Source organism: Carassius auratus, chromosome 20 (assembly GCF_003368295.1).
Source record: "Carassius auratus strain Wakin chromosome 20, ASM336829v1, whole genome shotgun sequence".
Lineage (NCBI taxonomy): Eukaryota > Metazoa > Chordata > Actinopteri > Cypriniformes > Cyprinidae > Carassius > Carassius auratus.
In genome coordinates this window covers 15,829,444-15,853,204 of record NC_039262.1, presented here as the reverse complement: position 1 = coordinate 15,853,204, position 23,761 = coordinate 15,829,444, and the positions used below count along the sequence as shown (strand labels likewise).

Below are 23,761 nucleotides of genomic sequence, written 5' to 3'. Positions count from 1 at the left end.
AAATTTCTAAAAGAATAAATAGCCCCTCTTTATGTAAGCATGCACACTGCCCTCTGATGTATCGATGTGTGCACACCAGCCACGTCTCAAATCATCACTGTCCATGAACAGGCGCCCTGCCAGTGGCAATGACATCACCCACCTCAAAACACAGACTGACACTCACAATTAGCCTCGTTCTGTGTGGGTATGTGTGACAGGGCTGCTACATTCACTTGAGACTGACTGCAGTGACGGCCTGAATCTCCTCTGGGTACAGAGGGTTTTTAGAGAGGGCAGTGAAAGGTCCTGTGCCATTTCCAGCTCATTTTTCTTTCTGCCTTTGAACAAAAGGGAGATACACAGCTCACATTTAAATATGGGAATTGTTTAAAAAGTCCCACAGATATGTCTTGAATTAGTTTTGTGTTCCTGTACAGCAAGTTCCCAGCTATTCCAAGTCAGAGGAACAAAATGAACTGTAGAAAGACTGTGGGTCCTACACTCCTTGAAAATAATACAACATGACACAGTAGACAGAAATATTTGGACATCAGGTGATGTCATGTCTTAACGTCTGAGTCTGCAGTAGAGAAATAACTGGACAATGATCTGATGTGAAGGGTTTTGCGGACATGGTCTACCTTTTCATACTCAGGATGTTAGGAAGAGATACAAATTGCATTGTAACTCACACATATGCACACATGCACACATCTTAGGAATGGGAAAGGAAGTACAACAGGCAACACCATTTGTAGCAATGTAGGATGACCTCAAAAAGTGTTTTAGGGACAATTTTCTCTGCTATATTCCCCTACAAAAAAAAAAAAAAAATAGATAAATAAAAAAAAATAATAATATATGGTCACACTATTTATGAACTTACTGTTTGTACTGTCTTCATTCTTGTTAGTTGTTATGGTTATCGATTTGATTTTGTCATTCTGTTCAGGTGTGTCTTGTTAATTATCCTCATTTGGTCTGTGTATTTAAGTTCATGTCTGTCCAGTTACAATTGGTTGGTTATGTGTGTCAGTAGCCTGCATTAAATATGATCATTAAAATTGATTAATTAATTAATAATAAATTTAATTGCATAATTATATCTGACATACTTTATTATTATTATTATTGTTGTTGTTATGATGAGGATTTATCTTCCAAATTCTATCTAAACTAAGACAGTCAATTACCCTCAGAGATGCATTTATATGAACACTTACCCCCAATTTTATGTGCTTGTGCATGCTGCCAACCATGTTGCTAATATTTTTATGTTTTCCATTTCAGTTTGCACTACTTTATTATTACACATGTAATCTAGATGTGATTTGGGATTATGGCATGTTCACTGGGCAGGTGGCATGGCCAGCAGTCTGGTGCTTTACCCTGACCTGACCCAGAACCAGAACCAGGTGTTAGGCTGAGATTATGAGTCTCAGAAGACCATCCAGCCTGCAGCCTTCCCAGAGGCTTCCATATGGACACCAACTGCAATCTGTGATGAATGCTTATGAGCATAATCGCTTTTCATCCACAAACATGAGCATACCATGCTTGTACCAAATATAGTTAATAGAGTGCTGGTTAATGTGTATATTTAATTGCCTTATTAAGATTTTCATGGTGCTGGATACATTACAGTTGCAAACAAATCATATACTATCATGTTGGCTGTTCCAGTCAAATGTGAAGTGTAACACACACACACAACTTTGTTTTTAGTATACAAAGGATCAAAGGATACAAAGGATCTCTAAAGACCATAAACAGTGATTAATTTAAAATTACCTTCTCAGACTGAATATATATCTGTATTAATTCGATAAATCCATTATTTAGAATCCATGATGTGAGAACCATCATCTTCCACCCAAGAATACAGGCTTATTCACCTGCGTGTCACATTGTTGAGTGGACCAGGAACTCTCATTTTGTTCCCTTGTATTCTGACATTATTCCCCTTGGCACTGGGTCACATTACATGCTGACACAGAGTGCATTTTGTTCAGTTTTTTCAGATAATTTTACTCTGACTGCCACACTGCATTAAGCATCTTACTGTGGAAAACAAGAACCCCAGACTGATTTACCCTAGGCAGGTTTTGAGGCATGATATTCAAGCTTAATATAAGACTGTAGGATGCATGACAGTGTATTGAAAGATGGAAAGCAGTATGCATACTTCAAACCATATCTGTCAGTGTTTGTGTTGAGTGTTATTTCTGTTATATGAGCTGAAATGGTGTGTGTGTTAATGCATGTTTGAAGGCATGCGAGTCAGAGTGGGCTGGGTTATCAGATCAGAGAGACAGAAGGCAGTTTGCAGTGGACGGGACAATTTCACATTCTTCATCTCAACTTTGCCCGTCGCAGTCATCTGCACATTGCTGCGTGTCACTGGCACACACTTTCTCTTCTTTCTTTCCTTGCTTTTGCTCTGATTCAGCTTGACTGTCCTTCTTCTTGTTTAAACACTTAATTTATTTTACTATCTTTTTTAATTCTTTCTGTTGCTTTATCTAATGCAATTTGGTGGTACCAGATGGAGTCAAAGCATCATGGACTTCAACCTCTAAGACCCACAAGGTAAAAATGTTATTTTTTGTATTTTTACTGTATTCTTCACCTCTGTTGCTAAACTTAACCCATATCAATTGTGGTGAATCATTTCATTTAAATTCTGCACCATCCATCGCCTTTCTGTCTGTCTCCTTCTGTTTCTATTTTCATTTTGCCTTGATTTTTGTCCTCTTCTCTACCTCTCCATTCAATCTAAAGTCTTTCTCAAAGCACCATTTCTATATATCTCTGTCCATTTGAACTTTTCTCGTTTAAATTAGGTCTAATGTTTTGAAACATTTCTACTTGTTAAAGCTGGTTGCTTGCCGAGATGGTGGTTAGCTGGTCATTATCTAGGCAGACCATCTTGGACCACCAGCAAACCATCTACAGTTGGTCAAACCAGCTTGGTTAAGCTTGTTTTTCGAAACAAGATGACTAGTCAGTCAGCTAACCTACTTTTTTCTAGCCTTACCAGCTTGAAACCAGCTACCATATTCCAAAACACAACCAGCAGCTTAGTTCATTTTTTAATTTCAGCATGGTATAGTTTGAAATTTGCCAGCAATGTCAAGTGCTTTGTACAACTATGCTAAATTAAAGTGAAGTGCATTTTATGCCTGACCGTCCAATAGGCTAGCTTGTTTTTAGCATGGCTTTTCAAACAGAAGTGCGCTCTGAGGCTTTCTCAACATGACTCATTCTCATTGTTTATCATTGCTTACTTACATCATTACTTATCATAGTTATATGTGTTGGTTGACAAATAAAAATAAAATAAAACTGTCCTGCAGATGCTAATTTGCTTGAATGGGAGAAGTGTACATTGATGAATTAACTTAACTGCCAGTTCAGGATGGACTACACAGCTTGATGTAATACAGTGTGAAAGACTGTCTACTGAAGACCAAGCTCTTTATGAACAGTCACAGTTCATTTACGGAGGATGATGATAGTTAAGAAGAAATTCACTTGGGTATACAGTGTTTTAGCCACATGTTACACCAACAATGTTTTTCTTATTACCCCTACACTGCAGTCCAGCTATGCCTTTCATAGGTTGGCCCAACACAAATGTATGTGGAGGCCCAGGTCGGATGTTGCTACGTGAGATGCTTTGGCAGCTGGAGCAAAGAGTACTTCAGGTTCAAGAGGAGGAGTTCCAGTACTGCATTTCCCATGGCACTATGGGATACCATCACCCCCCAGCATACCCAAGCCTGCTAGCCCTTATACCTGCCTCTGACCACCGCCAGCTAGAGCGCCTCTGTGGCCGCATCCCACCCTCACACACTACCATTGTACTTTCCAGGTAAGACTCGAAATAAAAAAAGATTTCTCACTTTTGAAGTGCCAGAGCAAAAAATAGACAAAACAGACTCAAATTAAAGTTACTCAATATTAAACACTTGTTTATTAATAAATAAACTGGTTTATAAAATCATGGAGTGCTGCATGCAACATGTGGAAAAAAAAGTATATTATATGTCCACAAACTATGAATGCCACATTTTACTAATTCATTCTCTTATTTTAAGTAAATTGTGGCCACACTGTACTTATTCGTTCCCTAGTTTTAATTTGGTGAAATTTTGGCCATGCTTTAACTAAAACAAAATTACAAATTAATAAGATAAGGGACCAAATTCTTAATCCATGGCCACGGCATCTTTTTTTGTTCCTTGTCATCTCTGAACAAAAGCAGTACTCGCAATTATGAAGTTGATCTAAATATCAGCACAACTGTGATTATTATGCTCCTGTGATATTACTTGAATATTGTTTTATTTTTTGCTCCCAGGCTCCATGATCTTTTGGCCCACAATGACATCCCTCCTTGGGAACTGGTGGGTGTCTTCAAGAAAGTTCTTAAAGACTTCCTGAGGAGACAGGAAGACGGCATGCAGAGACGTCCACCCACTTCAGCTCCATCAACAATTCTTTCTGCTCCGAGTCCACCTACAGAGAGTGATGACAGAAATCGTATTGTTGGAAATGTATCTAGTTCTTTATCAGAGGAGTCAGGGAAGCACAGGGAGGAAATTCCTACTATTTCTAGTTATGTGGATAAACATTTGCGTGCTGCCTGCCCTTATTCCATTCACAGAGATTGGAATCTGCCTTTTTGCCATCCTTTTGCTTATGAGGCCTACAGCACCACATTGTGATTTTAGAAGTTTAACGTTCTCATGGCAATTCATAACGATTTTATTTTTGGCAAATTGATGGCTAATTTGTATGAATTTGTAGTCTCATTTCTCATTTGTGTTTTTGTATGATCTCCTTGCATCAGGCTGATTGTTAGGTTTAGGGGTGGACCTTAACTTAAAGCCTTTTAAATTGACTAAAAAGCATACATTTTCATACAAATCACTTCTTACAAATTCATATGAAATCGCCACCTCTTAAATAATTGTTTCCTCATGAGAAAAGTCTATGCTGCCATTTTCTGTGTCTTTCCTGCTTGCAAATTCCCTAGGTCTCAGATCTACACTTGCACTGGAAAATCAAATCCTGTTCTTAAGTTTAAGTAAATTAGACTGATCAAAAGTGATTAACAGGATGATGTATGTGATGAAAAAATTTGGAAGATGAGCCATAATCTATTTGTACTCAATCAATAAGGTGTGTGTGTGGGGGGGGGGGTAGTTACTTTTTCAATCCATAAAATGTAAATAACATCATAATTCTTTTTTAAAAAAAGTAAAAAAATAAATAAAAAAAACCCCTGGTGTTTTATGGACAAAATAAAAGCATATAGGTATGACATGAGGCTGAATAAATTATTACAGAATTTTCATTCTGATCATTTAATGTTCTTTGAACAATTGCTTTAATGTTGTCTAACTTTATAACTGCCTTTGTATTTGTGTGCATTTGTTTCTAATTACATTTACACATTTTCTTTGTGCTGTAGCTTTCCAGGGACTACAGTGAATGATCAAACTGACAGTAGCACTCGCATATTAGCACATACACCCAGAACAATCAACCCAGATATTCAAACATATTTTTCAGAGTTATATTTCTGAATTACAGAGCAGAGATTAGCCTGAGGGGAGAGGACTGCACCACTGCCTTTCCGCATCACTGATCCTGCTTGCTTGCATATACCCATGAACTACCTACAGTAGCACTTTCACGTCTCCCATGCTATTTGCAATCTATTCTTGCCTTTTTCATATAGTGACAGATGTGTTCGTCATGTAGCATGGACTAGAGGTGGCAGACAAAGTACAGTTTTGGTAGTTGTTCACAGTGAGGAATGTTCATAAGCAATGCAAACATGACAATTACTTTTGACTGCTGTATAAGTACTAGGTTAGACAAAATGAAGTTCAATCACAGAGTGGACAATGCGTTTATTACTACAATAGTCAATAGCCTGCAAATGCTAAAACAAATATAGTATATTGTATAAGTATTGTCTTATCACATTTTCTGCATATTCTATTGTTGTTGTCTCTACTATAGAAAGAAAAAGAAAAGATACTGATACGTTTCTGTAACATGCTTCATTTTATTTATTTGCTTCTGTGGACGCTGTTTTATTGTTATCCTCATGTCCATTGTCACTGAAATGCCTGCACAATTAAATGTAAACAAAACTTAATTTGTATTTTTATAGTTATTATTTCTTACACCAGTGTTGCAAAGTCAGCTTTAACAAGACACTGTTTTCTTTTTTTAGACCAAAAATATATATTTTTTTAGATCCAACTATCGATTGTGTGGTGCTAATATTTTTATAATTTAATTTAATTACATTTTCATCCAGTTGAAAATCCAATGTTGACAATGAAAAATCAAAGCGTTACAAAAAAAAAAAAAAAATCACACATGGACTTTTATTTTGGTGCCGGTGCTTTTAATTACACAGCGGAAATCTACAAAGATCTTCCGCTGTCTCCTCTACAGAGCTCTCGCTGAACAGTGACCTTCTTCGAGTGGTCCAGTGCAGTACTTATATACTAGAGGTGAGTATGTTTTCTTATAATAAATGTAAATGTTTTCAGTTTGCAGGTTTAAAATAAACACTGACCATTTCAAGAAGATCCCCTGTCGTTTAAAACATTATTTGTTTCGGTTATTGGACTGTATATTTCAAGGCCTTGCTGAGCGCCTTAAATGAATCAACATTGGTTAATAGCTCAGGCTTGACACTTGAATGGCACACATGAACCTCGGAATGATTTTCATAATCTCTGCGGTAGTTTTGTTTTTATATTGGACGGTAAAAAGAGCTTAACTTATTTGCCTTTTAAGTGACGCGCTATCTTTAAACTGAACTGAGATTGGCATGAACTCGCTTTATTGACAGTCAAATAATGGGATTTTTTTTGTCACCATCTTAATGACCTCGTCATGCACCCCCTGTGAATTTTTCTCGAGCTGGTCTGTGAATAAATGATTAATGTCCTTAAAAGTGCTGTTTGTGTTGTCACTCTATGGGGCGTCCTTATAACATTTGCACGTTCGAACATATGAATGGCAATGTTACATGATTTTGAAGCCTTTTAGACAAATGCTCATTTATCCTTGTTTTAATCACTAGATGGCAGGTGCTGCATTCAGTGGCTGGTGGACTAAAGTGGCCCCCTACTACACCAAAGCATACCAGGAGATGTGGGTCGGTGTAGGAATCATGACTTTCATGTACTACAAACTTTCATATGGAGGTGAGAGGTCAAGTTTGTTGAAGAGCTCTTTAATAGTGTGCATTGTCAAAATGTCATAAACCCTTATTTATTTTGTGGTACATTATATCAATGAACTTCATAAAGATTGTTCTTGTCAGTAAATTATTAATTTGTATGTTATCTTATGTGTCTTCTAAGCACAGCCCATGTTCATAGACAGTTTTTGTTTTTTTTTGGAAGTTTCTAGTTTTCTGTAACAGACTCGAGTTTAGAGCTTGTTAATTTTCTTATTAAATATAAACAACAATATTGCTGTTTTACAGGAAAGAAGAAAGCAGTGCAGTCAAGTAAGTCTGAAGTTCTTTTCTTCTCACTAACATTCTGATATAAAGATTGAATAAAATAGCAACAATAAAAAAACTAGATGTGTTAACTGATTGCCTTAAATGTCCATAGACATTACCATCTGTTCATAATGCTGTTATACTTTCTAACAAGTAGATGCAATGAGACCTGTTTTTCAGTTTGGTCAGGTGGTGTTCGACACATACCCCATTGGGTCTTTATACATGAAAGTATATAGCTGTGTTTAAAATTTTAGGATGGGGTTCTCTTGCACAAACCGTGGTCTAAAGCAGCGGTTCTCAATTCCAGTCCTCGCGACCCACTGCTCTGCACATTTCGAACGTAAGTGCCCTGAGAAGTGGACAGGATATTCCGCCATGATACCAGCTCGAAGCAAACGTATCCGAGGACTTGAATTGAGAACCGCTGGTCTAAAGGATAGTTTGAGGCTTTGCTAAAAATGCTTATTTATGGGATATATAAAAAAAAACTTTCTGTATCTAATGTGACTTTCCTTGTCTCCCAGAGCCTGCCCACTGATTGGACCACCGGCTCGTCATTCCCCATGTCCTCACTGTAAATCTTCCCCTGAAGAACTTCCCCTGGATATTCCTATTTTGTTTTATGTAAACAATAAACCGCTTGATTTGGATCCCACTATGGACAATTCACTGCTTTGTAGTCTTTCACTCTGTCTTGCAGGAAATTAATATCGGCAAACATGAAACTGTTTGATTGTTAATTTATGGAATAAAACAATAAAAGAAGTCCTGCAAAAAGTGTTTTAATGGCTTTAGTACATGAATAGCTTGCATTTGTTTGAAGGACACCTAGTTTTCACAAATAGTGATTTTAACGACTTTCATGTTTTATAAGAGCACAGTTTTTGTTTTTGCAATTTAGACATTTTATGTCGATTAGTTAATGATATGTAGTGTTGAATGAATGTCCAGCACATCAGCTTCAACACAAATGAGAAGTCCTGTAACTGTTTCCCAAATATATCTGCAATATAAGCGATTATATTTCATGATGCCAGGTTGAACATCTGCAAGTAAAGCCATTCCTAAAATAACCATTTAGTTTCAAGCTTCCTAACAATTAATGTGACTCCTCAACAAACTAATATGTTTCCTCCAGATTTAATGACTACACATACAGTGGGGAACATATTTTTTTGATCGCCTGCTGATTTTGTAAGTTTGCCCACTTATAAAAAAATTATGAAGTGATTCTTCTTGAGCCACTCCTTCGTTGCCTTGGTGGTATGTTTTGGGTTATTGTCATGCTGGAAGACCCATCCATCACCCATTCTTAAAAAATGGCTTATCTGAAAAGCATTTGAACGTAGAACTGAACACACATCGCAGTTTATTTGTTTTACACCTCCTCGATATATTGCAACCCTTAAAGTCTCTAACAGCAGCGACCCTTTTTTAATACATACTATGGGCAGTGAGCAAGCGCTTACGCTAGCTAGGGACCGTCTACAAAGTACATGTAAAGGATAAAACGATTAATGTTTTCCCATCAGATTTTTTTATTTTATTTATTTATTTATTTATATTTACAATTAACAAAAAAAGAGAAATTTGTGCAGCAAGGTCTTTGGAAGATATAAAAACAAACACTTATAACGCTCACTTGAATTTAAATAATAAATATTATAAACAAAATGCGATAATGGTTATTATTATATTATAATTATTAATAAATATATTAATAAAAGAAAAACAATATAAAAAATTATTATCATTTCATAATCCAGTGGTTATGAAGTAGGATGATTCCGGATCGTTGTGAGAACAGTTTAATGCTTGTGGTTTCACAGAAGTATGAGACCAAAAAAAGTAAAAGGTATTGACATTAAAACCAATAAATAAGTTCATTTAAAATAAATGCACTCTTCTGTATCAACCTCACGGTGTGTGTCTTGTTACTATTTTTTATAATAATTTTTTTTTATATATTTGTTTTAGTCACAGAACTATAACATAAAGCATGCTATTGAAATTCAACAATTAAGATAAGTCTGGCAAAGTGTTGTTTTACAGTTGTTCTGACTTGAATTTGAAAATCAAATTTTTATTAAGTTAATGTATAACACACAGTTTTATTACACATCTCAATGGCTGTGTCTTGTTATAGATTAGACAAACATTTTAATGGTGGTTTTAGCTACAGAACTGTAATTAATAAACACATATTACAGAAAATTAAACCAATTCATAATTTAGTTTTAAATAAATACAATCTTCTACCTCAGCTTCAAAAGCTGTATCTTGTTACAGATTTCTTTAAAAAAAAAATGTTTTTTTGCAGTAGTTTTCACTGTCAAAAGAGATGCAGAAGTCACGCTACTGACATTCAGAAATCACTTTCGAAACCTTCCAAAGAGTCTCTAGTATTACTGCCCCCTATAGAGGGAGATACTGCAGTTGTTTTGACTGAGTTTGACATTCAAACCTTTAATAAATTAATTTAAAATGCATACAGTTTTCCATCTCGACTTCAAAAGTTGTGTCTTGTTAATTTGGCCTAAAAGATCATTTCTATGCAGTTTCATTTGTAAATCAGGAGGCATGTTATTGAATTTAATTCAAATTGGTTAATTCATTTATTTAAAATGAATAGCCTACAGTCTTCTATTTCAACTTCTAAAGCTGTGTCTTGTTTCTGATTCAGGTTAAATTGAATTAAATTCAGGTTTTACTCTCATGTGTAATTCAGGTCACATGCTATTGAATGAAATTTAAATCTGTTATTAAATCAATTTAAATGTATTCAGTTTTCCATCACAACTTAAGCTGTGTATTGTTACTGGTTTATTTTAATGTTGGTTTTAGTCACAGGATTATGAGAAAACACATGCAGTTGAAACTGAATAGCCAATTAAATTGTTTATTAAACTGATAAACCAAAACATAAACTAGTTAAAAAAATCTAATTTCTAGCTCATTTTCAAAGAGTGAGTTTTGTTTCTTTAAAAACACTTTAATTAGGGGTGTAACGATTCACTTGTTTTCTTACAAACCCTGACGATTCATATGAATCGATCTTGAAACATGGTTTTTGAATCGTGAATCACCGATCTCGGACAGTAATCGATTCAAAACGCTGAGAATTGAATGAATCGCGATTTCTATAGCGATTCAATGCTTTCAAAATATATACACACTAAATTACTACTACAGCTGAATAAAAGCAGAATGAACTGAAGAAATGTTGAAAACCCCCACAATATATACAATTTATGAATGATGCAGTGCTAATTGACATCATTTATTACAGTACAGAAACTATAAAATATATTTTCTACCTTACTCTGTGCAGAAAATTTAAATAATAGATAATGAAAAGTAGTTATAAAACAATCATTATCAAATTGTCAACAATGAAATTGTCATTAGGAAAAAAATATGTTGCATTATTAAACTAGCATTTAACAATGGACAAAAGTTTTTTTTTTCCTATCTAACATATGGTTCTCTAACCATAAAGGCTACTGTAATTTGCCCCCTGACTAAGCATTTACAGAAAGGGGGAAACATTTAAATCCTCTGAATGCACTTAAAGAATGCAGAATCGAATCATTATAATCAAATTTAATTTAATTTAATTGTGAATCGAATCGAATTGAATCATTCTAAATTTGCAAAAATCGTTCTTGAATCGAATCGAAAACCCATGAATCATGAATCGAATTGCTGCCTTCCCAAATATTCACAGCCCTAACTTTAATGTTTTGTTTTGTAAGAAGGATCACACAAAATGCATGTTATTTGTTTAGTACTGTCCTGACAGAAACCTATATGTTTCCCATGTAACCTGGAGAGTTTTTCTGAAGAATAATGGACAGTTTAACTGCTCAGGACAAATAAGGGACTCGTGAACTTTTTATCAAATTCAATGGCACATGTCTTGATTTACATATGAGAGTAAAGCCTGAATTGAAATGTTCATTTAGAAACAAAGACACACCATTTGAAGTTGAAATGGAAGATCATTTAGATTTTAAATTAATTCATTAAAGGTTTAAATGTCAAACTCAGTCAAAAACTGCAGTATCTTCCTCTAGGGGGCAGTAATACTGGAGACTCATTGAAAAGTTTCGCAATCTATTCTTGAATATCAATAGTGTGACTTCTGCATCTCTTTGACAATGAAAACAACAGGAAAATTTTTCTTTTAGAAATCTGTATCAAGATACATCCTTTGAAGCAGAGATAGAAGATTGTATTTATTTATTTAACTAAATTATGTATTAGTTTCATTTTCTAAAGTATGTCTTCAATTAGTTATGTGGCTAAAACCACCATCAAAATGTTCTTCAAGGAATCAGTAACAATACAAACCTTTTGAAGTTGAGATGGAAAACTGTATGCATTTTAAATTAATTTATTAAAAGTTTGAATGTTAACAAATTCAACATGTTCCTCTAGGGGGCGGTGTATCTCACAATCTATGAAAGGCTTTGTGAGATTTTTGCTCAGTCCTTAAATTTAAATCGATTTTGCTGTGTTGCAGTTTCATAACTAAAACCATCATGTAAATGTTGTTCTGAACCAGTAACACCACACACCTTTTAGAATTGGGACAGAAGAGTGTATTTAGACATGAATAGATGTATTTGTTGCCATTTCAACATTGTGCATTGTGCTGTAGTTCTGTGCATGATACCAGCATGTAAATGTTGTTCTATCAACTAGTAACAAGACACACTTTGAAATTGTAATTTATTTATTCACATTTCTGAACATGAAGTTTAGTCAAAGCAACTGCTATGTAATTCTCTGTACTGCGTACAGTGTACTGCACTCTATTTGGGAAGCTTCCAGAGCTCTTTCTCAATAACTTTTGTTGTGTTACACTTTTGTGTATAAAACCAACATCTAAATTTCATTATAGGAAACAATTACAAGACACAACCCATAAAGCTTAAATAAAAGAGTTTTTGTGAATAGTATTTTTTGCCGCTAAAGGGTGCCTATTTAAAACAATTAAAGAAACAAAGGTGTACCATCTTTTTCGGAATATAAGTCGCACCTGAGTATAAGTCGCATCAGTCCAAAGATACGTCATGATGAGGAAAAAAACATATATAAGTCGCACTGGACTATAAGTCGCATTTATTTAGAACCAAGAACCAAGAGAAAACATTACGGTCTCCAGCCGCGAGAGGGCGCTTTGTGTTTTCAGGTGTAGACTACAGGAGCACTGAGCAGCATTAGAGCGCCCTCTCACGGCTGTAGATGGTAATGTTTTCTCTTGGTTCATTTCTCTCGGTTCATGTCAAATTAATTTTGATAAATAAGTCGCACCTGACTATAAGTCGCAGGACCACCCAAACTTTGAAAAAAAGTGCGACATATAGTCCGGAAAATACGGTAGTTAGATGATGCCGTGACTGGGTGTGGGATCATGGGAGTGGTCGTCTTCATCCCCACAGCTGAAGCAATCCAGTGGAAATCATGTTCATGGATGAGCTGTATTAAAGATTTATTAACATCATTGTATATAGGGTCACGAGGCTGTTGAAGCAATTAATAATAGACAAGCATGACACACGGCTTGAAAGCAGTGGAGCTTTTATTATGCCACACTTTATAATGCTATGTTATAATGCTACTCTGTGCAGTCGTCAATATTAAAGTGGCTTTGGTGTTTTCATGTTCTACAAAACAAAACCGGAAATCAAATGTGTATGACATAATTGGCAGGCGACACAATGACACTATGGTCACAGCCCTTTTTTTTTTAATTGCTCATTTCTCTGGATTTAAACATTATTTGAAAGATTTGTGATAATATAAGTACACAAGTCAGCAAAATATATAAAAACTTATTGTGCATTTAATTGATTTATGTGCTTACATTTCAATAGCATGTGTGCTATAGTTATGCAAATTCGATAATCTAACTGTTATTCTATAAACAAATAACAAGACACAGCCTTTGCAGCTGAGATAAAATGCTATATGTTTAGAAAAATATGTTAATAAATTTGAATTTGATTTAATAGTGTATCCAAATATTATTTCATGAAAGTAAAAGATACATAGAAATGTGGTTCTATGAACCAGCAAAGAGGTTTGAGGTTAAATGTCAGACTCTGTGTATTTTAAATTACTTTATTCATATTTAAATTTAAAATGAATCGGATTTACTGCGTTACCGGGAAAAGTAGCCAAATTACAGTAACGCGTACCAACTCTGCACACAACCAATCTGTGGAAGCCAGAATTCTTGCTGGTTTGTTGATGGTCAAATACTTATTTCACTCATTGAAATGCAAATATTGCTCTAACCTATAATATTTTTATTTTATTTTATTTATTTATTTATTTATTTTTTTTTGGGGGGGGGGGGGGTGTTCTGACTCTATCCATTAAAATAAATCTAACCATAAACATTACAGACCCTTTATTTATTTGTAAGTAATATCATAAATAATATAATAAATAAGCAAATAAATATTTTACCCGCTGTACAACCATCCATCCATAAGTCACATTCCCGTCATTCCAGGTCTGCGAGTGCCCTCATTTAACACAACAGCGCCACCATCTGGACTGGAATGCGAAACATAAACGGGCAGGAGGGTTCTAGCTGGTTTGCTTTACTTGTATTACTTTTATTTTGGTGCTTTAAAATATATTAAACCAATAGACGACTACATTTAGAGGAATACCCGAGTTCTGGTTTGGTTTACTCCCAGTCGCCTCGAGTAACGCAGTGTTTTACCCGACTTCGGTTAGCAGGTTAACTACTTTAGCTAACGTTATCTCGCGAGTTAATCGATACTCTGCTGCTTTCACTCCGCAAGGATACGAGGAACACCTCTGGTATCTTTTTTTTAAGATTATGGCATATATCTACACGTGACAAGTAAGTATAACGTAGTTTTATCCACTGTCGGTGTATATTCCTGATGTTTATTAAGATTTACTGCACAGCTAACGTCAGATGTTTTTCCTATTCGTGCTAACTGGCTAACAGATGTGAGGACCATGTTTAAACGGACAGGGCGGATAGAGTACAACTCCGCGGAATAAACGTCTTTAAATATGACGAACGTTTTTCAGACTTCTTAGTTTCTATTCAAAACACGATATATAGAACTCATTCATTGTGAGGAGAGAATGAGTTAACGGGCTCGCATAGAAACATCTGCCATTTCACAGTCCGCTGTTCTTCAGTTTAGCGAATCTATGAAAGCTTCTCTTTAATTCTGGTCATCTGAAGGAGATGTTGCCTGTGACCAGTTGCTTGTTACGGTAAAACATTATTTAAAGTAAAATAACACGATGTACAGAGCCGTGGCCTGTTTGGCCTGTATTTGTTGGTGTTGTGGACATCCATGTGTCAATGATAGTGCGAATGAAGTTGTTTTCCTGATGTACAGAGGGCTGTGATCTCGGGTTGGACCTTGTGGATGTTGTGAAAGGCACAGTGAAGCTGAAGACCAGATGTTCCTCTGACACAAGCAAAAATGATGCCTGTAAGTATTAATTTTCATTTATTTTCTCAGCCAGTGAGTTATAACAAACAATGTTGTATCTGTCAGATTATTTTTATGGTTTAGATAGTGAGGCATCAGTTTGATTATTTAAGCTTCTGTGTTTATGTAACGTTAGTGTTTTTTATGACCTAATGTTACTACATTTTGGAAAGTGTGTACAGTATGTTGGTTTGTTACTCTAGCGTGAAAGTCTTAGTTTGACTTTTTATCATTGCTGAGAATGGCATTGTGGGCTGCCTGGAGGGGATCCGTAATGGGGTTTATTTTCAGAAAGCTGTTAATGGGCTGTGGATGGGAATATCCACAGTGAAAAAACACTATCTTTACCTCATGCTGTGCTGTTTGCTGTTTCACTGATCATTTAGCTTTTTAAGTACAATACCTCTATTTGAGATGGGACACAATGAGTTTTCATTACAGAACAGTTTCAGTACGGAACTTTATTGTGTGACAGGGCTTTAGTCAATCTCCTTTTTTCTCTGTGCACTAATGGCAGCTATTAGTTTTATGATGCTGATGTGCTGTTGCTCGTTAGGAGAATGCTTTAGCTTTTTTTTTTCAGACTAATGGCTTAATAGTTTCATTAATGTTAAATCATTATTGACAGTTGTGTGTCCCTCCCTCAGTTCTCAAAGGGTCTTTGGTGCTTGGAGCTGTTTTTTAATTTCCGTTGTGAACTTTTTCATATGTGCAGGAACTAAAATAGTGAAGCATGCACATCCATTTAAATATGTGAGGATTTCTTTAGCCAACATTTTTGAATTAATAAATGTTTACCAAGACATTTAGTATTCATAATCTGTTTTATTTCAAAATAGTTTCACAGAAAATCATTGTGTTTTTTTTTTACTTAGACCCTGCAGGTGAATTACTGAGGTCACACATTAACTCCAAAGGAAGCTTCGTATTAAACATAACCTTGTTGAGGACATTTATCCCACAACTTTTTACATTTATCAACAAAATAGTATTTTACTGCCTCCTCTACAGCTGTGGATCATCTGAGTAATTATTAGGTTATCGCAGCCTAACCACGCTTCTTATCTAGAATAATTTTCATGGTAGTCGGGCACCAATCAAATCTTTGTCAGGTTTTAAATGGCTTTAATATCCTCCACCTGTTTTTTTATTTTATTATTATTATTTTTTTATTCACTGACAAATCAATATACAATCATAACATGTACCTAGTAACTCATGCACCACGTGAAATGTATGCTCCTATTTCCGTTTTCCTCTTTAATGCTACACTAATGTGTCCCCAAACTGAGTTTTTCAGCAGAGAGCAGATTGCTAGTCATGATAACCATCCTTTGATGACATCTGAATAATATCCTGTTTTGCTGTAGTGTGGAAGGGATCTGATTGGTTGTGACTAAACAAAGTAAAATGTGATTGTACTGATATGGATTATGGAGGAAAAAGGTGTGTTTCAGTCTGTCTTGTAGGTTTAAATGAATTTTTGATGCAATGTTGTCATTGATGTTGGGTGGTAGCTTGATCTCAGTAGTACCTGTCTATAAAGTGAAAAGAGCACACACATTTGTTCTCAGTGATTGTGAGAACATATGGATGTTCTGTTCTAGAACTAAGACCTTTTTTTTCAATGTTCTAATCGCTAACGGAAATTGGGCTGTATGTGAAACTTGGACGGTCTGAAAGCTGGAGCATAATGTGGGAAAGACTTTAGGCTTTAGGTACAGCAGCATTGTGCTTTTGTGGGTGGTTTATCATTATAACATTGTTTTAGCCCGAAGTTTAGTTTTTGCATTTTTGTGGTGGCCGTAAACTGCACACATTGTCACAGATCTTTTCCAAGATGTTTAAAGGGGAAACATGCAACAGTAAAAAGGTGAGGTTGCATTAATGAAATTTGGGATGCGAAAGGTCTGTTTTCACAACTGTAGTGATGCAAGAAACACAAAGACGTCACTTTCAAACCAAGCAGCACAGTGAGTTCACATGACAATGTGACTCTGCCTTAACAATAGAACATGGAGTGTCTACTGTTGGTGGTCTTAAATTTACTTTTTTTTCTTTTTTTTTTTTACTGTTTAGTTAATAGAATGTTTGATTTGTTTGCTTTTATCTTCATTGCAAAATTGCTTTTAGGTACCACACCATTCATTTTTTACTTATTGATTCAAACTATAGCCTTAATTGTGTACTGTTGAAAGCATGATTATCTGCAGCAGCTTTCAAACAAAGGATGTTAGGTTCAGTTTCCTGCTTGCTGAAGCCCCTACACTTTCTCCCTGTGCTGATGTTGGCATTGTTCAAGTGTAGCTACAGCCTCTAAGCTGCCTGTGCTGCAATTGGCTGAAAGCCATGGAAACAGCCAAACGAGGGGTAAATGGCAAACTCACAGCAGGGTGTGGTTGAGTTCATCATAAGGTTAGAGCTGTAGATTACATTATGGTCCTATATTTTGCAAATTGACTTCTTGCCTTATTGGCTCTTTGTATGTAAAACCATCTAGATTGCACCTCAGGGGCTACACATGTGTGCATATAACTGCTACACAGAGTGAGTGATAAAGAATGGGATGTATTTCTTTGGTTTCTCTGCAATACTGAAGACATCCTCAGTCTGTGTAAATGAACTGTGAGAGCTGTTTTTTCCATAGTCAGCCTGCATAGGAGTATTAGTTTAAGACTGTGGTGAAGAGCCTACATTCTGAGACTTCCTCCATGACCTAGATTGCTCTATTATGCTGGGAAAGCAGATGCATGATGGGAAATGCCTACATATGTACTGTCTAGTGGCTATTTGTATCTAGAGAACTAGAGCAATGTGTAAGCCACAAATCTGAGTAGATGAGAAGATCTAAGAGCATACTTCATCAAACCTCAGTAGAGGTCAAAGACACACAGACTCGAGAGACACATCCCCAAACGCTCCTGTGATGTATATAATGAAGCGCTTAATTCATCTACTGTTTACTAATGCGCGCCATATGCTAGTAGTGAGCTGAAAACAGGGTCACTGATGCATTCAGAACCTGCACCACAGTCTCTATGGATAGTCTAAGAGAGCAGGCAGAGTGCTGGTTGGCCCTGTGGATAAGTGATGAGTTTGTTTACTCCCTTTGCCTGCCACACCAGTTAGCTCCTGTGGGTAAATTTAGCAAGCTCTGATATAGGGCTGGGCGATATAGCTGAAAAAAATTCATAAATCATATAATGTTTCATATCGTTTGGTATCGATAATTATTGACTCTTTTTATAACCTTTTTTTATTAGCAAACGATTATTTTGATGATCAATTAATCTAATGATTATTAGAACGATTAATCGACTAATCGTCGATTATTTCAGTGATTAATAGAATTTGATTATTCAGCTCTTGCAATTAGTTAAAATACTGTTATACATAACAAATAAACAATAACAATAGTCTAATCACTTCAGCTTTGGGAAATAATATTATTTTTATATTTATTTTAATAATATTAAAAATGTAATAATAAATGTTATTGACTCCAAGCTTTTGAATGGTATTGCATATAATGTTACAAAAGCTTTTTATTTCAGATAAATTCAGATTTCTGGATCTTTAAATTCATCAAAGAATCCTGAAAAAAAAAATGATAATAATAAATGTTTCTTGAGCAGCAAATCAGCATATTAGAATGATTTCTGAAGGATCCTGTGACACTGAAGACTGCTGAAAATTCAGCTGTGATCACAAGAATAAATTATATTTTAAAATCTATTCAAATAGAAAGCAATTATTTAAAATCGTTAAAATATTGCACAATATTACTGCTTTTGCTGTATTTTGGATTAAATAAATGCAGGCTTGGTGAGCAGAAGAGACTTCTTAAAAAAATAAATTAAAAAAAATCTTAACGTTACCATTCAAAAACTTTTGACTAGTAGAGTAATCGTTATTGAGAGGAAAGTGTGCGTCATATATTTTTATATCCAAATGCCATTTGGTTCGGCTTGGGTGTGTTTCTCTGAAGCAGTGCTGAGCACTGTATCTCTTCTCTTGAATTGCATCAAGGAGGGCTGAATTACAGTCTTGCGCTACAAAACCACACTTGTCAATCCGCCTTTATTGCATGCTCTAAATAAGGTCAAATTATATCAGACGACTACTCAACAACAAAAATATTTGAAATAGAGGGAGAAAAGTGACAGTCGTGTCTGAATGTCATGTACAGTGGAAAGGCGGCTTAAGGCTTCGTTTACACTTGGCATTAACATGCGACCTGTATCCACATGTTGTCCAATTACACATTGAAAAGACAAACACACTTCTGATCGGAATGTTATCAGATCAGCGTGTCCTGGTCCAGACATAGTCGAGGACGCATTGTGATCAGATCTCAGTGTAATGTAAATGAAATCCAGCCATCGTGTCTGCATTCACAGGTCAACATCACTGAAAACGCCGTCCCCTCTTTCGCGAACTGTCAGAAAAAAAGACTGAAAACACCCGTGTGTGGTGCTAATGAGACTCCTTCATTTATCTTTGATTTTGTCAAATGTCCCTCCACTGAAAATGCTTTTCAAAAGAACACAAACCACATCAGGTTGACCTTGCAATGGGCCATTCTCTGCAGACTTATTTAAATATTGCGCGGGAAAGACCGATCCGATCAGTTATCCAGATAGAAAAGTCAGTTTATGTTGCCAAGTGTAGATGTGCCATGTCCTGATTGACTGATGATCCGATCACAGTGATCGCATGATAAATCTAGGCTACCCCCTACTGTTTACAAAGCACAATACAAAACTGTGACATTTCATTCACTGACGCCCTACAGTCGGCAACGCTAAACCCAGAAGCGCATACTGCTGGCAACCCGCCAAAAAAAAAGCTTGCAGATTTTTAGTTTGAAAATTATGAAATGTAAAATCAAAATAACAAAAATATTAGAATTGTATTAAGTTTACTATAAAATGATTGTATTTGTATTTAATATTCACTTTTATTTTAAAATAAAATAGAATTTAAACCACATGACTTTCATGCCTAAACTCACATATGTGTTTTAACTAATTATCTTTTTTACATAATAATCAGCATTATGTCACTATGTTTGTTAATGTTATGCAACAGAACAGGCATCTCAAGACATGTTCTGTAAAGTTAAAACTACAACTATTGCCAGCTGAAAACGGTCCATGCATCCTTCTAGAGGTTAGGCTAATTTTTCTATTTGAATTGACAGCCTTGTAGTCCATGGCCAAACCTCAGCTGAACCCACTGTGTGTGCTAGATAGCATTCCTATTAGGAGAAAGATTCATAACGTGTCACTTCATAACTGCTCTATTCACTATGAATTCAAAGCATTGGACAGTTCCTCATCTGCATCTGCCGTTCTGCTTTGTGGCTCTCGCTGCACGTGTGTGTATGCACATGTCCAGGACTTGTGTTTACTGAGGGCTGGACATCTAATCTGGAGTGTTTCACACAGTAGGTGTCTGCTTTAATTAGGGCATATTGATCATTGTGCCGGACCTGCCCCTCTGCATTCTCATTTACTGTTCTCCGATGCAGCTGTTCATTTTCTTTTAATTTTGTACTGATAGTTTCCAAGCTATAAAATGAATTCTGGGTCATTATAATGATTACGAATATTGTGCCGTTTGGTCATGTGGCCTGCATGCAAGTTACAGAATCAAGGATTTGAATGGTCGGTTAACTTGTCACCCAGATTTTCTCCAACTATTTACTTTTTGAAATGTGGTTTTGTGTTCTGGTAGTTTCCAAGAACAGTAATTCATTCTGATGCGGTCTGATATATTGTGTCTTATTAAATCTGGTCTCGCCCACAGCCATTTTAGGTGTTTTAAGAAGCTCTTCGAATTGTTTTGACAATTTCTGTTGGGACATGAGGACGCATTTGTTTCCTTGAGCTGGACTAACCAATGCTGATCAAACAGAGGAACCGTCCTCAACCAATGAGCTTTCATGTTAGTGGCACATGAATGTGCTGTCAGAAATTTGAGGTTACCCTGCATGGCGGGTTGCCCCACAGCTCTGTAATGGCATCAGTGTCACAGCCTCAGTCAGCGAGAGAGCGGGCCCTTCTCGTCTCATCTCATCCTCTGTGCGTGTGACTCAGGCAGCCAATGAAGTCCAGTGTATTGAGTTGCTAACACGCTGTTGTTGGGGCGATTTTAACTAGACAAAACCTCATCTTCCTCTCCCTCTTGTGGCTGTAGCTTCTCCCTTTATTTTGTGAAAGCTAAAAACATAAATGACCCCCAGAATCATGTTGAATGTTTTAGAAATCCTAGAAACTGGGCACCTAATGTTATGAGTTATGAAATGTCTGTCAAATGATCCTTTCTTTCTTGAGTTGACTATAAAGAATTTGTCCTGTTTCACAATGCTGTTTCATAGTCTCTGAAGTTTTTAATCATTTTATGGAGCGATTTAATTTATTTAAAGGAAACCGGCATACAAAAATACTTTTCAGTTTCAGTCCATGTAAGAAAAATTAACTGATTGATTTAAATTCATTAAATTGTACTTGGCCTTCTGTTTTCTTTTAGCCTGGTGTTTACAATAGAGGTGCTCCGATCACGATCGGCCGATCGTTAATGCGCATCTCGTCAGTAAAGCCGGTTTTCTAATCAGCGATTAATTCCATCAGGTGCGTGATTTCACATAGAGCAGCTGTTACTACACAGAGCCGTTGTTAACTGAGAAGATGGGCCAATAAACGCTGAAAATTAACGTGATTTGCGCATCTTCTCTATTAACAACGGCTCTGTGTAGTAACAGCTGCTCTATGTGAAATCACGCACCTGATGGAATTAATCGCTGATTAGAAAACCGGCTTTACTGAGGAGATACGCATAACGATCGGCCGATCGTGATCGGAGCACCTCTAGTTTACAATCAACTTCTGGTTTCCAGAAATGTCTTTGTTTCTTCTCATTGGTGGACTTATCAGTTGCAGTTACATGCAGTCAATGATGTTTTAGTTTATTTATATGCTAATGTAGTAATTATTGATTTTGATTTTTGAATTGGCCTTTTTTTTGGATTTTAATTTTTTTTAATTTAAATTTTTAAATTATTTTAATGCTTTTTGTCATTTTTATTATTTAGTTTCAAATATTGCTGTTAAGCCTTTTTTATTTCACTTTAAGGTTAAGTCATTTTGATGCTTCTACCTTAAACCCTTTTCATTTCAGATAGTTGCCAGCGAAGAATTTCTACTTATTTAGTTAATAGTAACAATGCTGATATGCTAGGGGTCGGCGTTACACCGGTATGAACGTGACTACAAGTATTATGTTGTTTCCTGAAATTGATTTTGCTATACCTGCGATTTTCGCTTCATATAATGAATCGCCTGTGATTTTGAACGAGATTTTGCATAGCTTGTCAGTGAACTACGGCTCTGTGTATTAACTGCCACTCCATTTGAAAGCAGGTGATGGGGATTTACCGCTAATCATGGAACCGGCTTTAGTGAGATGCACATCATCATATCGTTCGATACATTGTCCAGCCATAGGTTCTGGCTTTTGTTTACACAGAGCTTGTTCCGGGACTGAACCCAGCAATGTTAATAGGTCCCCAGCCTGGAATCAATGGAATCAGCATTGTCTTCTCTTCAGGGTCTGTTGTGAGCGTGTTCACAAGACTTCAGTGACACTGCTGACGTACGACGCTGCTGACGTGTTATCTCTGTTATTGGGCGCACCAGAAAACACGTCAGCAGCATTATAGGTCAGCAGGGTCATGAACGCGCTCACAACAGACCCTGAAGAGACGACAATGCTGAATAAAGTCATACTCTTTGTTATTTTCGGACCAAAATGTATTTTCGATGCTGACCCTCTGATGTCACATGGACTACTTTGATGATGTTTTTCTTACCTTTCTGGACATGGACATTATACCGTACATAGATTTTCAATGGAGGGACAGAAAGCTCTCGGACTAAATCTAAAATATCTTAAACTGTGTTTAGAAGATGAACGGAGGTCTTACAGGTTTGGAACGACATGAGGGTGAGTTTTTAATGACATCATTTTCATTTTTGGATGAACTAACCCTTTAAGAGACTTTCAACAAAAAAAGAGAGGGGGTGTGGGTGTGCTTGAAATTTTTTTCAATACAAAAGAAGGGCCTGGCTGAAAGATTTAGTGTTACACTGACCTACTCAAACGCACAACATTTAATTCATACAGGTCTACCTCATGTTACAAGTTTGCACTTTTTGAGAAAAACAGTGGAACAATAAAAAAAGTATCTTCAGGTCTGTGTCCAATCCCTCTCTTTGTCTAGTCGTATAAGGTTAAAATATTTTGCCTGTAATTTTATTTTTCTCATCACAATATAATATCGATATCACCTGGACAGTGTAAAATATCTATGGTATGCGTAGAAATTAAATGCTCATATTTCAGTGATATCTGGCTACAGGTGCCTAAGCCTGTTGGAATATGTTATCACGTTTGATTTTGCATTGCATTGAAGTGCAGATATTTCAAAGATTATAGGTACAGACAGCTTGCACGGATTACATTTATTTATGACTGGATTTGATTAATATCTAATACATTTCTGACATGCATTGTGGAACTTGACAAAGGTCTGGCCTAAAAAACAAGATAAAACAATCAGTCTGTAATTATTCAAAAGCTGTTGTTGCCGTTTCATGTCATCCATTTTTGCCTCTCTTCCTACTCCTTCATTTCTTGCCATTGAGATCATTACAAATTCATTTTCCTG

At 36.0% G+C, this 23,761-nt stretch overlaps 3 protein-coding genes across 4 annotated transcripts in view; all 3 read left to right on the top strand.

The window, feature by feature from the left end:
* The first annotated feature begins 2,282 nt into the window (after positions 1–2,282).
* Positions 2,283–5,174, top strand: rd3l (RD3 like). Its single transcript, XM_026195188.1, has 3 exons — positions 2,283–2,571; positions 3,584–3,856; positions 4,346–5,174. Exons 1-3 carry the CDS (start codon positions 2,528–2,530, stop codon positions 4,710–4,712), a joined length of 684 nt encoding a protein of 227 aa, XP_026050973.1. The 5' UTR covers positions 2,283–2,527; the 3' UTR covers positions 4,713–5,174.
* Positions 5,175–6,468: 1,294 nt separating this feature from the next.
* Positions 6,469–8,311, top strand: atp5mj (ATP synthase membrane subunit j). The gene is made up of 4 exons (XM_026291236.1): positions 6,469–6,521; positions 7,100–7,223; positions 7,508–7,531; positions 8,056–8,311. The coding sequence occupies exons 2-4, from the start codon at positions 7,100–7,102 to the stop codon at positions 8,067–8,069; spliced, it is 162 nt and encodes a 53-aa protein (XP_026147021.1). The 5' UTR covers positions 6,469–6,521; the 3' UTR covers positions 8,070–8,311.
* Positions 8,312–14,080: 5,769 nt separating this feature from the next.
* Positions 14,081–23,761, top strand: part of ppp1r13bb (protein phosphatase 1, regulatory subunit 13Bb) — a 50,915-nt gene continuing 41,234 nt past the window's right edge. Inside the window, exons 1-2 of one of the 2 annotated variants that reach the window (XM_026291232.1) lie at positions 14,081–14,417; positions 14,935–15,030. In XM_026291232.1, coding sequence (XP_026147017.1) covers positions 15,022–15,030 — 9 coding nt within the window. In that variant the 5' untranslated portion in view covers positions 14,081–14,417; positions 14,935–15,021. The remainder of the gene's footprint in view (positions 14,418–14,934; positions 15,031–23,761) is intronic. The other variant, XM_026291233.1, reaches the window with a different exon arrangement.

Excerpts from the sequence above, each read along its gene's own strand:
- rd3l (XM_026195188.1), top strand. The coding sequence starts at position 2,528 with ATGGAGTCAAAGCATCATGGACTTCAACCTCTAAGACCCACAAG. Across the intron at positions 2,572-3,583 it reads CAACCTCTAAGACCCACAAG|TCCAGCTATGCCTTTCATAG; the intron begins GTAAAAATGTTA and ends CCTACACTGCAG. Across the intron at positions 3,857-4,345 it reads ACTACCATTGTACTTTCCAG|GCTCCATGATCTTTTGGCCC; the intron begins GTAAGACTCGAA and ends TTTTGCTCCCAG.
- atp5mj (XM_026291236.1), top strand. The coding sequence starts at position 7,100 with ATGGCAGGTGCTGCATTCAGTGGCTGGTGGACTAAAGTGGCCCCCTAC. Across the intron at positions 7,224-7,507 it reads CTACAAACTTTCATATGGAG|GAAAGAAGAAAGCAGTGCAG; the intron begins GTGAGAGGTCAA and ends GCTGTTTTACAG.